This window comes from Chlamydotis macqueenii, chromosome 8 (genome assembly GCF_036417535.1).
Source record: "Chlamydotis macqueenii isolate bChlMac1 chromosome 8, bChlMac1.mat, whole genome shotgun sequence".
In the NCBI taxonomy this organism is placed as follows: Eukaryota; Metazoa; Chordata; class Aves; order Otidiformes; family Otididae; genus Chlamydotis; species Chlamydotis macqueenii.
Genome location: NC_141563.1, coordinates 14,070,253 through 14,083,916, shown reverse-complemented (window position 1 = coordinate 14,083,916; position 13,664 = coordinate 14,070,253). Strand labels below are relative to the sequence as shown.

The window sequence follows — 13,664 nt, the reverse complement described above, 5'->3', positions numbered from 1 at the left end:
AGCCAAAGGAACTGCACTGTGGCTCTCCATAGCTGCTGCCAGCAGCCAGCCCTTGATGCAACCATGAGATACGTTCCTGCCCTCGGCAAGGCTCAAGAGGAGCCATCAGGCCTGTGAGCAAGGGAGTCAATTAAGAGGTGCTGTGCCACAGTGGACAGAGCCCATTGCTGTTTATCCCAAACCGATTAGTGAACTGAGAGCGGCTGTCAGCACCTCCCCTGCTTTGACAAGGTGGGGCCCAACCATGTGAGCAGATGCAGAGCAGTAATCCTTCAGGTTCCCTGAGGGGACATAAAGATTAGCCCGAAACGCCCTGCTCTGAATCCCTGCAGGAGCTGTTTTGAGAGCTAAACTACCACATGGGTCCCCCAGCCTGTCCTTGTTGTTGTCCTCTACATGTGTGGCATCCTCTGGCTGCTCAGGCCAGCATGGCTCCTACCCTGCTGTAGTCAGGGCAGCCCAGCCTCTCCTTTCCCAGGAGCTGGTGCTTCTAGTAGCTTTCTGTGGGATCTTACAAGGGCTTTATTGCCAGAAAAGAGACTATAAAATTATCCCCTCTCTTTCTCCAAACCTTCATCCCTTGTGACTGCTGGAGGCAGCAGGAGAGACCACATTTGAGTGAGACTAGTCCTCTCTCTCTCTCTCTCCTGTGTATGCCCTAGGTCAGACAAAGACTCCCTGAAGGGGATCCCCTTCCTTCCAGTGATTTACAGGTTACATCTGTCCTCATAATTAATGTTAGTTCAGGGCACAGGCAAAACCCTAGCCTGTGCTTGTCCAGGTTGCTTGATTCTTGATCTTTTCCTGGCACTGTTTTTGCCTGCTTCAGGCTATGAATTATGCATTATGATGCCATGGTGTGTCCAGACTTTTAGGATCTTTAATATCCACTGCAAATAAAATAGTCATTTTATTTGCAGTGGATATGTCTCTGTCTCAGTGCCTGTGAACACAGCTCTTCTGTTGTTTATTGTCTGTATAGTTCCCGTGCTGGCAGGAATGGCCATGGGAACGCTTGCTGCCAGGCAGTCATTTAGTAACGCCATTGTATCGCTCCTCTATATGGTGCAGTGCTGTGCAACCACCGAAGGGCTGGAGGGACTTCCTTACTTTCTGTTGTCCCATTTCCCTTAAATTCCTTAGCTGTCCCTGGACCTGTGGTGGTGTTCAGACTGGGATCTGTATTTTGCCTGGCATCTTATTTTGGAGCAGAGGTCTGCTTGTGCTGTGACCTATGGAAGCTGTGAAGGTGACATTAACTGAGAGGCACACATGTCCTTTCACAGCTCTGTGTGTTTGCTGCTTGGCAAGGGGATGGGTTTTGTGGCGTAACTTAGCACATTCCTGATGAACCGAGCTAGCCGGGTGGCTTTAGCTTTTTACATCTGCAGCCTGACAGAAGGGGACTTAGAAACAAAATTTAACTTAAAGTCTCAAACAGACAGGTAGTGTTTGATTTGGGGTAGGTGTTTCTGCGGCCCTTGGTGATATGGACAGTGTAAGCCCTGCCCAGATTGTGTTTGTGCCTTCTGTTTTCATAAGCAATTAGCCATCAAACAAGCAGTCATTTACCAGAGCCTGGCTGAAGTTGCCTTCCAGAGCTCCAGTTTTCAAGGGCTGGACAGGGCCCAGCATTTAGGCAGCAGTTCTTCACTCATGAAGATGGGTCACTGCGACAGGCTCGGGAAACTGGAGGTCTCTGCAGCTCCTTGTGTGCTTTGCTGAGGACTGGCAGCCGGGACTTTGAAGCCACAGCTCCCGCAGGAGTTGGTGTTGTGATCAAATCAGGAACCTGCTCAGCTCCTGCTCTGGGAGCTGGCAGAGGGTAGTAGGGCCAGGAGGTCAGACTGTAATGCACAGTGTCTGTGCAATGCAACATACTCAAGTATTTGTGAGTCTGTTTTCTGTCTTGAGTGTTGTTCCCATTTGAATTCCTCTGGTTCTTGCAGGGGGCTGGCTCCTTCCTCTTAGCTGGAGCTGCTGCTTATTTGTGGCTGGTGGTGGGTATTTGGCAAGGGTCTTCAGCCCTGTAATCCTGGAGAAGAAAGTTGCTATGGTGAACTCTTGGTCAGGGACAGAGAGGACCACAAGATTGCTATTCCCCGGGAGCCATAACTCACATTGAATGAGAAATACAGCATGGGATTGCCCACAGACAGGCAGGCCATCCTCCTGTTGGTAGTGTGAAACTCACCTGGCCCTATTAAATCTCACCTAGAAGGGAGGCAGACTTGGCCAACACAGTTTGGCTGTGGCTCCAGTGGTGAGAAAGAAATCTACAGCCCAGGAAGTGTTTCCACAGCTGATGATGGCCAGTGCTTTTTCCAGCTCAGGAAAGCTGCTGCCAAGAACAGGACAGCGTGCAAAAAGCACAAATGCCTCCTCAGCAAAGCAGCAGATGCCCCCAGGCAGCTGCCAGCAGGTTTTCTCTACCTGCCTTTCCACTTCAGGGAAGGACATTCCCTGAAAAGCCCAACAGTTGCTTTGACTTTCAGCCTGGGTGAAGTGGGACCTTCATCAACTTCTCACCTTGCCAGCTGCCCTGAAAGCAGCGATGGCAGGTGTGAAATTGCAGGTGACTTGCTTGCTTCTGGCACTCCAATGCTGTCATTTTGGGCTCTTGACAGCCTCTGAGTGGGCAGGAAGAGGGAATCACACTGAATCCATGCCTTCTGGAGGGGGCCTTGGGTCACAGAGTGTTTGGGTGGAAGGAAAAGGGTTTAAAGGGAGACAGGAAACACTTTGTGCAGGGCTTATTCCACAGGATGATTTCTGGGAAAGGAGGGGCTGCAATCAGGCAGGATGTGTTCACTTTGGGATCTTGGGAAATCAAGCCCAGCCTGGCCTAAACCAAGGGGAGAATACAGCACAGAACACACTGCACAAAACAGAAACGTCCCTGCTTCACCTTATCTCGTGTCAGTGCAAACAATCCCGATAACATAAAAATCAGACATGGTGAAATGCTGGTTTCACAAGAACAACCAAGATGTCCCACAGGGAAATGATACGGTTTGAGCAGAAAGACAGTGGGAGTAGTCCTAGAAAGCCCTGTCTTAGGACAGAAAGGGCCTTTTCCAGTCCTCACTGTATTTCCTCCTCCTTCCTTGCCTCAGCTGGTACCAGGGACCCCAGGTTGGTACCTGAGTGGAGAGCAGGGGATGCTGTCTGTGTCACGGAACTGTTTGCAGACTGGAGTCTGATCTGGATAGCCCTCGAAGGTGGCAGAGGAAAGCTCTGCAGATGAGTTAGGGACTGCTGGGTCATTCTTGGAGAATGGTGATCTGTGCTACTTTACAGAAAATCACTTTTGACCAACACAACCCCTGCAAATGAGCAGATGTAGCCGCGGTTCTTCTACTCTGTCAGAAGCACTTGTGGAGAAAAACTCACTTGTGTCAGTAACCTCTTGCAACTAAAGGCAGAGGATTTGGCTGAAGCACTGGACAGCGTTGAAGAAGTCATCATGGAGTCATGCGGGAGGGAGCAGGGAGACAGCCCACGTTCTCCATAGCCCTTCCTCTTTTCCTGGAGGGAAGAACAGTTCCATCTCTGTTTTGCAAGACACTTCTCGCCTGCTGCTTGTGCTCTTCTTCCTGACTTTTGGTGGGTACAGGGCTTGAGGTAGAGGTGAGAGACCCTCACCACGTGCCCTTGGAGGGAACAGTGGCAGTTTGCATCCTGCGGGCAATTGGTAAGGCCACAGTGGATTCTGCACGCACTACTCAGACATGCAAAGTTTGCTCAGGCTGGTGGTTTATTTGCACTAAAGACAGGCCAGCCATTCACCTGAATGCATTTGTCACTCTGCTCCCTTCAACTGGGGCAGCTGGATATTACTGCTGAGGTCAGTACAGATTGATCTGGATCATTTTCTTTTTCCTCTATTAGCTCTTTCTTCAGGAATATTCAGTGCCCTGTTTAATTTGCCCTGCCTGAGTAGAAGGTTTAGCTTCTGCACAGAGTCATGTAAAATCCTAGCTGATGTGCCAGGAGGAGAGCACTCAGGATGTTAAAAAATCCACGCCTTTCCTAACATTGAGTTTAAAATTAAAACTGATTTTAACACATACTGGACATAAATAGTTTCTTGTAAAGTAACTGTAATTACTTACAAACAAGCATCTGGCTCACTGAAGTCATGTAAGTGCTGAAAAGAAGTCAGGCCCAGATTACCCTTTTCTCCAGACTACAATTAATCCCATTTGGCTGCATTAAATTCGGAAGCAGTTCCTGTAGGTGCTGACAAAAGTGTTTCAAATGCTGCCAGATGAAGCTAATAACACGCACAGACACACGCCCGCACGCGCACACACAATGGGTCAGTCAATGCTTTTGTTTTGTCACTTTTGCTTCCTGTTTCCTTGCACACACGCAGGGCAGATTTTGGTTCTCAGCCTGTGAAATGCTGAATGACTCTTTGCAACATCCTTCCTTGTCTGCTAAGTGGGAGCAAGTCTTGCAGGTCAGACTTGTGGTGACAGAAATTGGTGATGGAGACTCCATGGACTTTTAAAGCACTTTATTCATGTTCCACCATGAGCACGTGAAACAGAGATGGTGCAAACAGCAAACAGATACTCTTTGCTTTCATGTCATCATTGAAGTGTAGCTCCAGAAAGTGTTTCGGCCTCAGAGAAATGTACTGTGCAAGAATGAACCATCTGTCTTGGAGGAGTTTTGGGAACATGGACTCCCCTAGGCTTTGCAGTGAGCAAAGCTAACTCTGAAGAGCAAGTTTCTCCTTGAGCTTGCACCTGAGGAAAGAACTTGTCAGAGTATCCTAGGAAACAGAATTTGAGGAGCCCTGAGGAGTCACCTACTCCAAACCCCTGTCCCAGGCTGTGAGTGGTACTGTTGGTGGAAGCTGGTGCTGTGCACCCTGTGCAAAAAGCAGAAGCTCTCTGAAAGGAACCCGGGTGGCTCCCAGTGCAGTGGCACCCCATGGCTGTGGGGATGCTCCAAGCAACCCCAGGGATTTGGGTGCACAGGTCCCGGACAGTGGGATTGATTTGGTGTCTGAATCTCTTTGGCTATTTCAGAAACCTCAAGCTGGGGCTATTGTTTCTTCTAATGCTCAGATTGTAGCCTGGAAAAATGAGCACTTGTTTTAATTTCCCAGTACAGCTGATGGCTAAGTCTGGGAAATTCGTGCCTCTACCTTGTTTCTAAAGCAGAATGATACCGGGCTCCTTAGAGAAGACCTTTGGGACCTTCCCAGGAAGAGCAGAGGACCTGTACCAGGGGCATGAGTGTCCTGTTCTTATCCTCCTGCCCTCACTATCTGCTGCCAGATATGAGGCCAAACAGGCCTTTGCTCTGATTTGGGACAACTGTCCTTCTGTTCTCATGTCTGGAGTGGGAAAGTCTAAGCCTTCAGGGTGTTTGGATGCTATGGGAACAGGTGCAATGGGAACCTAAAAAACAACAGATCGGAAAACATATGGGACTGCCCCAGCTCTTAATTAACCTAATTGCTGTAGCTTCCACAAAGGTCTGCACGCTTGCCTAGCATGTTGTTTCTGGTGCAGGCAAGCACCGGTCCCTGTGATAGAGTGCAGACACTGTAATGCTATCAGCAGTCCCTTCCTTCCCAGAAGAGGTCCAGCAGGCCAGACCACCTCCAAAAAATCCAGCTGGTTGGCCCAAGGTGTGGGTCCTGGTGCCTAGATGCACGGCCCACCCCTCTGAAGAGGTGCTGTAGGCTTCTGTGGAGGGAGAGTGGGGGTGAGGAATGGGTTCTGAAAGCTAAGGAGAGTTATTACAGCCCAGCAGTTTGACTTGTCTGCCTGTCCTCCATCAGAGCCGACCGCTGCTGCAGGGGCAATGAGTCATTCAGGCTGCTGGTGGTCAGCTGATAAATGTATTGAGCCAGCTCACCTGCGCGTTCGATGGCACAGTAAAACCACTAGATATTTACAGAAAGAAACTGCATCCTGACTAGAGAAAAGAGCACAACTGGGCTGTAGTCCTTTCTTCAGGACTTCAGACCAAGAGAAAGGGTAATCAAGAATCTTTACTGTCTAATGCTCAAACAACAGCAATTTTTTTTCACTTCAGAGTCACTCTTCCTCGATGAAAGTATTTGGAGAACAAAGTCACTCCCAGTTTAGTTAAACATTTGTTTTTTCATGGCACTGAATTGTAAATAAAGCTGTTGTCCTAAAAATACTACAGATACCTCAAAGTTTCCTGAGGTTCAAAGATGTCCTCTAAAAACAATCCTTGTGTTGTGCTGCAAACTGAAATTGGAAATCGCTCGTCCAGATGTCTGCTATAGAGCAGCCCAGCCGGCCAGCCTGCTCTCTGTAAGGGAGCAGCTATTCCCACGTATGTGTTTCACTCCAGCAGAGCCTGAATTCTCTCTGAAGCTCAGGGGCTGGAGACTTGAAGCACGGCAGAAGGAGCCTGCCTTGAGAGATGCAGAGATGCTAGTGAGCGAGGAGGGAGAGTGCAGTGTCTCATGTGGGCACATCCCGTCTGGCCAGCCAAGCCAAATGTTTATCACCTTTGGATTCACCAAGCTTCCCCAAAAGCAAAACAGACGTGTAGTAGTGTTGGCAATCTCTGTAGGAACCTCCTGTCTGCCAGATTCTCTCTCCCTGCCCTCCCAGCAGGTGCCAGCTGGGTTTTTGCTTTCTTTCATCCTATGATCATGTTTCATCAAAGCAAGCACAGTCAGGGGATGCAGAGCCCACAGGCTTACTAAAATTAGGCCTGATCTTTGGTCCTGTTTGTAAGTAATTTCTAGGCATGGTGACGTCTGACATACAAACTGGCCAAAATCAGGGTTTGCAAGTCCTAAGTGCAGCTATGTTTGTATTATCGTTTGCAAAGTCCTTTGGAGCAGCTATGTGCCTGTTAGAACAGAACAGCAGCACACCGGCTCAGATCAAAGAGCCTCCATGAAACAGATTTCAACATAGACAAGCAGCCTGCGCTATCAAACTAGCTGACAAAGGAGGATCACGGGAGAAGGACCACGGCTGAAATTTTGACATAATCCAACCATGTTCATACAGTGCCCATGACTCAGTACTGGAGGCACACAGGTCCACTGTGGAGATCTCTGGGTCTTTTGCAAAAACAACCAATGGACAAGATGTTAAGTCCCAATTAAGTTAATGGGGCTTAAACAAATCTTTCAAGTTGAACATAATCGTTTATGTTTTAGTGCATCTGGATCTTGCTAAAGCTTCCCTTCCCCCTTCTTCCTATCACAGCTACCTAAATAAAAGCAGTTAATAAGCAGGAATTACGAACAGCAGTTCAAACCCCAAAGCATGTCCAGAATATGTGTTTGGAATGGCTGTACGGAACACCTTCAAAGAGGTGATGAATAAACATCAGAGGAAAGGAGGGAGAGTGAAAAGTGTGGTTTGTGGCTGTTTTGTAAACTTAGCTCATGTGGGTTTTTGAATGAAAAGGACGTGTTGATGTCAGGTCTCTGGTTTGGGTGATTGCCTAACATGTGGTGGAAATCAGTGCCCATTGGTAGTGCTGTCCTCATACCTGGGCTAGAAGAGCATTTGTTCGGTGCTGGATCTGACATAACAAATCATCCCGACTCTGGTCTGCTCTTTGGGCAACAAATTTGGTCTAGTTCAGGTCTTCATGAAGACCCAGATGGCCAGGAGCACTCCCCTGGACCTGTGCTCAACTCGCCTGCTGCAAAATGGGCTTGTAAATAGCATGAACCAAGGTGAAGCCAATCTCATTTTGCAGCAGCGTGGGTGCACCATGATACACCTCTGGTGCGGAGCGCTCTATTTTCCTCTTTGCTGCTATGTGATGTCCCCATACACTGCAGCTTGTGAGAAGGGAGGGGATGTATGGGGTACATCATGCCCCAGGACTGGGATGGAGCTCTGATCTAGGATATCCTTGTGGGAGCTGAAAGGATGCAAGTTCAAAATAAATAAAAGGAGGTGATTCTCCACTCTTCATTCACCTGTCCTGGAGATAGCCCTCCCTCTCTGTCCCACGGAGTCACAGGGGAAATTCTGGTGGCAGCTCTGGCTTGGGGTAAGGGGCAGCTTCTGAAATGGGCTGCTCTCAGACTGTTAGGAGCTTTATAGGCCAAACCCAACGTCTTGGACTTCACCTGAAAACAAATTGGCAGTCAGGCCTAAAAAACACACTCTCAGGAAGCTTCACAAGGTATGCTTTTATTGCAACTTCAACTATAAAGGTCTACAGCCTCTCATTTGACAAATAGACAACAGCATTTTTTTTTCCTCCTAACAAGGTTTCCTTAGAAATGGATCCACTGCTGAATCCTGAGTCTGCCTGGCATATTCCGGGGGACATCTGGCGTAAATTCATCATTATTAGATTACATTAGTTGCAGCAATAATCATTCACATGGGATTATTACATCCAAGCTTGTCTCATTGCCTTTATCCTTTCACACATTGTCTTTTCTGGTTCCCCTTCAAAGGGCTGTTGTGAGTCTGTGTCGGAGCAAGAAATTAACTCGTTAGTAATTTGTGCATCATTTCCTCCAGCCACATGCATTGAGGGCAAGATCAATAAAATATAATAAGGAAGTGGGTGGGTATTGTCACTGTGGGGCTGAAATAATTCCTTTGGTATCACTGTAAATCCTTCCCTTGCATAGGAAAACCTGCAGTCCTGTCCATCATTAGCTTGTTTTGCTAGGCTGTATCAACAGGACATTGATTCGGCTCCTTTGTGTGCTTGTGGAGTTCTTGTCCTGCTACTTCTGCTCTCAGCCGCGCAAATTGCTCAGCGGAGGTTTAAGATTTTGAAAGAGCAGTGTTTCATAGTCTTTCTTCTGGCTCCTGTCATGTAGTTGAAGCCGTGCCACCTAACACTGCAGATTCATTTCTGGAGTGGCTCTGTGCTCTGGCATCTGCTGTGATATGTTAGGTCTGAGAAAGGGAAAGGGATAGCAAGAGGGATCCAAGCGCCGCAGCTCAAGTAACAGAAATCTTGCTGTGTGAACTGGGGAGGCAAACCTGAGTGGATCTGAAAGGTCAGTGGCAGGTACAAGATGATCTGGAGTCTCTGACTGGTGATCTGACTGCTGGGAAGCCCTTCCTGGGTAAAAAAAAAAAAACCCAAACAAACAAACAAAAAAACCAAACCAAACCAAACCAAACAAAAAAAAAAAGAGTCTGGATACATCTTACCCACAGCAATGTAAGGCCGTAAGAGGGGCTGTGCTTGTGGAGAGAGGAGACAGCAGACAGAGCACACCGGATTTCTGTGGCTCCTAAGGATGCCCAGAGCTGATGCCACAGGGTGTCTTATCTTTTCCTGTTTATTTTCTCACTTCCTGGCTCCAATCCAGACTACTGCGTGTTTCAACTCCATTAGAACTTGAATTTGGGGGAATTTGTTGCAATTTCAGATTAAGAATTTCCTGGAAGTGCAAGCAAAATCAAACCAGCAATTCAGCACCCTTGCTAGTTCTGCTTGCCTGGACTGTTTCTCCTGTGGGAGACGTCCTGGCAGTTGGCACTGATGTGGAAGGGGCTGTGTGGCCCACCTTGGCTTTAGCAATGCTGATCTGAGGGGATTACAGCAACCCAGAGGCTCCAGTTTCTGAAAGTCTCTGGAAGGAGAAGTCTTGAGATCATTCTGCACTCTGGGACCTGCATGTTTTGTTGCTGTAAATGTGGAGAAATCTAGGAGAGGGAGGTGGTTAAAACCCCCTGGCAGGTCTGACTCACGTCCCAGAGGAATATTCTTTGTGCAGTTGTGCTGGGCTGGGCAGCACACAGCGTACGGGATGAGGCAGTGAAGTCAGAGCAGTCCTGCCCTCCGCAACCCCCATGATGTTGACAAAGCCTCAAGGGGAGCTCAGAGATGAGATCCCAAGATTATCAGCGCAGACAGGGGAGAGGAATGTTGTTTGCTTGTAGCTCTTCTCCATCAGGACTGGTAAAATCCAAACACAGAGGGAAGATGCAGGCGGATGCCAGTGCAGGGTTTGAGAGTGTAGCAGAGATAAGCGGGCACACGGACAAAGCCAGAGGCTCTAACTTCTGAAAGCCTTCTGGAGACAAGGTTGTCTTCTGAAAGCCTTCTGGAGACAAAGGTCTGCTCAGGTCACCTGCAAGCAGCTAGTGACGCTGCCTAGGAATGCATGTAGGACATTGCTCCCTTGTCACCTGTCCCCACAGTCCTCAGACAGCTTCAGTGAGGCAACAGCCAGCTATGCTTGGTCTCCACTGGAGCCCAGTGGTGATGTGGCTAACACTACCACTTTTTCGATGGCAGTTTGTTATCAGACAGGGCGGGTAGGCTTGCAGATGAGTGAAAAAAGACCAACTGGCAGAGAGAAGGAGGAAAGCAGAACTGAGACAAGTGCTTAGAGAAGATGGTCGTTGTTTGCTTGGTTTTGTTCCATCAGAAGCCAAGGTTAGGAAGGAAATTGTTTCCAGGAGACATATTCTCAGCAGACACTTTTCAGACCAACTACTTTGCGTTGCAGAGCCTTTCCTAGGCAGCCTGTGCAGCCAGCCCTCCCCCTGGCATTGCAACATCTCCCGCTTTCCAAAGAGACAGGAGCCCAAAGAGCAAACACAGGAAACCCCAGCCCCGGTCAAGGTCTGGGAGGTAAATTTGTAACTTGGGATGGATCGTGAGGATGCTGCTTTGCAATGTGTAAACACTCCTTTCTTTCTCCAATAGCCCAGCACAGCTGAGAAAGCTGATCCCAAACCTCCCTTCATGGTTGAGTCCGTTGAAGAGACAGGACGCAGGTTGGAAATGCAGCCGGGCACGCAGGCTCCTTATTCCCTGGAGACGGGCTCCTTCCCTCACTTCTGTAAGTCCTTGCCCTGACCACACGCAAATCGGCTGTGCTGAGCAGCAGCGCGGGCTCAGCTGTGGGTTGGGAAGCTAGATGGAGGGCTGGTGGGATACCGCTGTGGCCATCACCAAGAGCAGTGGGGCTTGCCCAGCCTCCTGGGCATGCTGCTCCTGTAGCAATAGGCACTGACTGAACAGGGCCTTTATGGGAGTTTAATCCAAATGCAGGTTTTGGAAAGAAACCCTCATAGCACTGTGCTGCACTCTTCATTGCAGGAGGGATGTCTTGGTTTAGACATGGGGAAGAGCTATGTAACAGGAGCGGTGTAGATGTGGTGAGGCAGCTGGGCTGGGGAGAAGGTGGCAGCTCCATCCCTGAAGGTCTCTGGTTTAATTTGGGGCAAGAAGATGTGCAAGATGAGCTTGCCAGGTCCCTTCCAGGCCTGTTTTCTGTGAGTCTGTGCTTTCCTCCTGCAATGTAGGGGAAGAAAAATGTTCAGGATGTGGAAGGGGATACTCTGTTTACAGGTGAGGGCTGCTATGGCTGATGGCAATGGCTGACTCTGATGAGGATCAGCTCACAAAGGTTAACAAAGGACAGGTGGAAGTTACATGTAAAGCTAGTCAGGAATTTTCCATGAGAATAATACTTTTAACAAAGTGGTGTTTCTCCAAAAACTGAAGCGCTCTCAGGATAAATATTGATTTTGTCAAATATATTAAATATGTGTGTGTGTGTATCTACAGAGAGAAAGAGAATTCCACTGGGAAAACACTGTAACAGTCTCATTCATTTCAAATTCCTTTGAACCTGGTTTGTGTTTTGAACTGACACAATGTGTTTCACTACCTCTGCTGTGTATGAGCTCTTTGCAATGTGTGTATAACAATATTCTGACCAAAAGGAATACATCTACTTGTCTTTATGCATTTCCAAGTCACATAATATTTAAAACAACAACTTCTCTTGCTGCTTTCATAGTAAATATGTCACATATCAAGTTTAATTAGCATCAGCAGATACAGTATTTGTCTGGTTCCTGTATATCAGGTAAACCAGTGGCACAACACTGGGGTTGATTCAGTCAGATGCAAAGTCACCATTGCACCAGGGGTTGAACCCTGGGAATGGAAACCCACTTGTCTTGGGCACATCAGAGGGCTGGAGGGACTGCAGAGAGGGCAGGGATTGCTCCCAAAAGGACAGGAGATGTTAACCGAGATGCTGAGGTGACAAGGCAACAGGCAGCAGATAGAAATTTGCTGGCCCTGGCTTGGGCTTGCCATGAAGTTGTTTTCCCCTCCTCTTCTTCTCCTTTCCCTTGGTTTGGCAGACCACGGCTGTCCTTAGTGTGTGTTGGCAGCCTGTGGGGCACAGCAGGGCCCATTATCACCTACCATTGCTGATGTCTGCCCCAAAGGCGTACTTGCTGGTGGCTGGGACTCACTGAGCTTGTACCAGCTCTAAGCTGGCAAGAGGCTGGCACATCCCTCCCACGGTCTGGGCTCTGACCACCTTCGAGGTACACGAAGAGCCTGGGGGTTTAAATCCTTCCCCTGAGCCAGGCTTAAGGGGAAGGGGACTTGGGGAAAAGGCAGGACTGAGAGCTAGGCAAGAACTTTGAAGCATTTTGGAAAACCCACTGAGGGTTGTCCATGCTGATAGCTCTGACATACAGCTCCCTGCATGAACCCTGTGCAATTTTAGCAGGGTGTTTGTAGTGCCACCCAAATGGGGAAGCGATGCACGGCTGTAAGACATCCCTGCTGCCTTTCTGTGTGGGTAGAACCCCTGTTGTAACTACCTGTGGCATTGAGGAATCATTGTAATGCTTTAAAATTCTATTTATTTATTTTTACAAGTATTCCTAAAACTCAGCATATTTGGACTTTAAAGTGCTCCCAAGGTGAAGGGAGTTTGGATTAAATGGCATCAGTTTTGGAAGATTCCTTGGCTTTTTACTGGAGTGATTCGCTTTAGACAAGATAAACTTCCAGCAAATGCCTGGATGCTGACAGCTCCATTTCCTACAGAAACCTGGGCAAATAGGTGTGCATGTAAGCGAAGGACAGAGAGAAAATTATGTTCTAATCTCAGAGATCTAAAAAGATGATCTGGGTCATGACAGCCAGAAAGGCAATCATCCCACCAGCCTGCTCTCATCCCTCAGGATGAAAGAAAGCTGCACAAGAGCTCTGCCTGGTGCTCAGTCCGAGTCGCAGTTTCAGGCTTAGTCCTCAGATTCTGCTGTCTGGAAGTGATCCGCACAGGATTTTGTCACCAGCTGGAGCCAGCAGAGCCCAGAGTGGAGGTCTAGCGTGCACTGCCAAAACCAGCTTGCAGATGCTCACAGGTTAGCCCCTTTCACTATGCATCTGTCAATAAAGCGAGCGTCCTTCCCTTCCTGACTTTTCCCAGCTGACCTTTTTAAGCACGGTTGCAGGTTCTGCTTGATCTTCCCTTTGACAGCTCTGAAAATTCATTCCGAACTTTGCAGAGGCAAATGGTTTACGGGAGGGATCAGCAACCTTTCGTGGGTGCAGGGCTGGTCTGCCTTTCTCTTCCTCAAAGACAAGCTCACGCACACCTGAAAACACTCACAGGGAGCTGGGAGCCGCTGCCTTTACAAGGTCCCCTTCGTGACAGTGAGCTTGGAGCTGGCTTTTGCATGAGAAAGAAGTTTCTATATTGAAGTCAGGGAACTGGGAAATCATGAGTGACTGAAACAACAGTTCTCCTAGGCTAAACCTAGAGTGTTGAAGCAGGCATTATTGCAGTGATAGTAGTATGGGAAAGGGTGAGAGGGTGTTTGTTGCAGATGTTTTGAGTCTCCTCTTGATCTACTTCAGCTGAAAACTGAAGGTGGGCTTCTCAAGGCCTT

The 13,664-nt window shown here is 48.4% G+C and overlaps 1 protein-coding gene across 1 annotated transcript in view; it reads left to right on the top strand.

Moving 5' to 3' along the window:
- Positions 1-13,664, top strand: part of RXRG (retinoid X receptor gamma) — a 52,945-nt gene that overhangs the window by 2,071 nt on the left and 37,210 nt on the right. Inside the window, exon 2 of the mRNA XM_086753719.1 lies at positions 10,663-10,798. Coding sequence (XP_086609845.1) covers positions 10,663-10,798 — 136 coding nt within the window. The remainder of the gene's footprint in view (positions 1-10,662; positions 10,799-13,664) is intronic.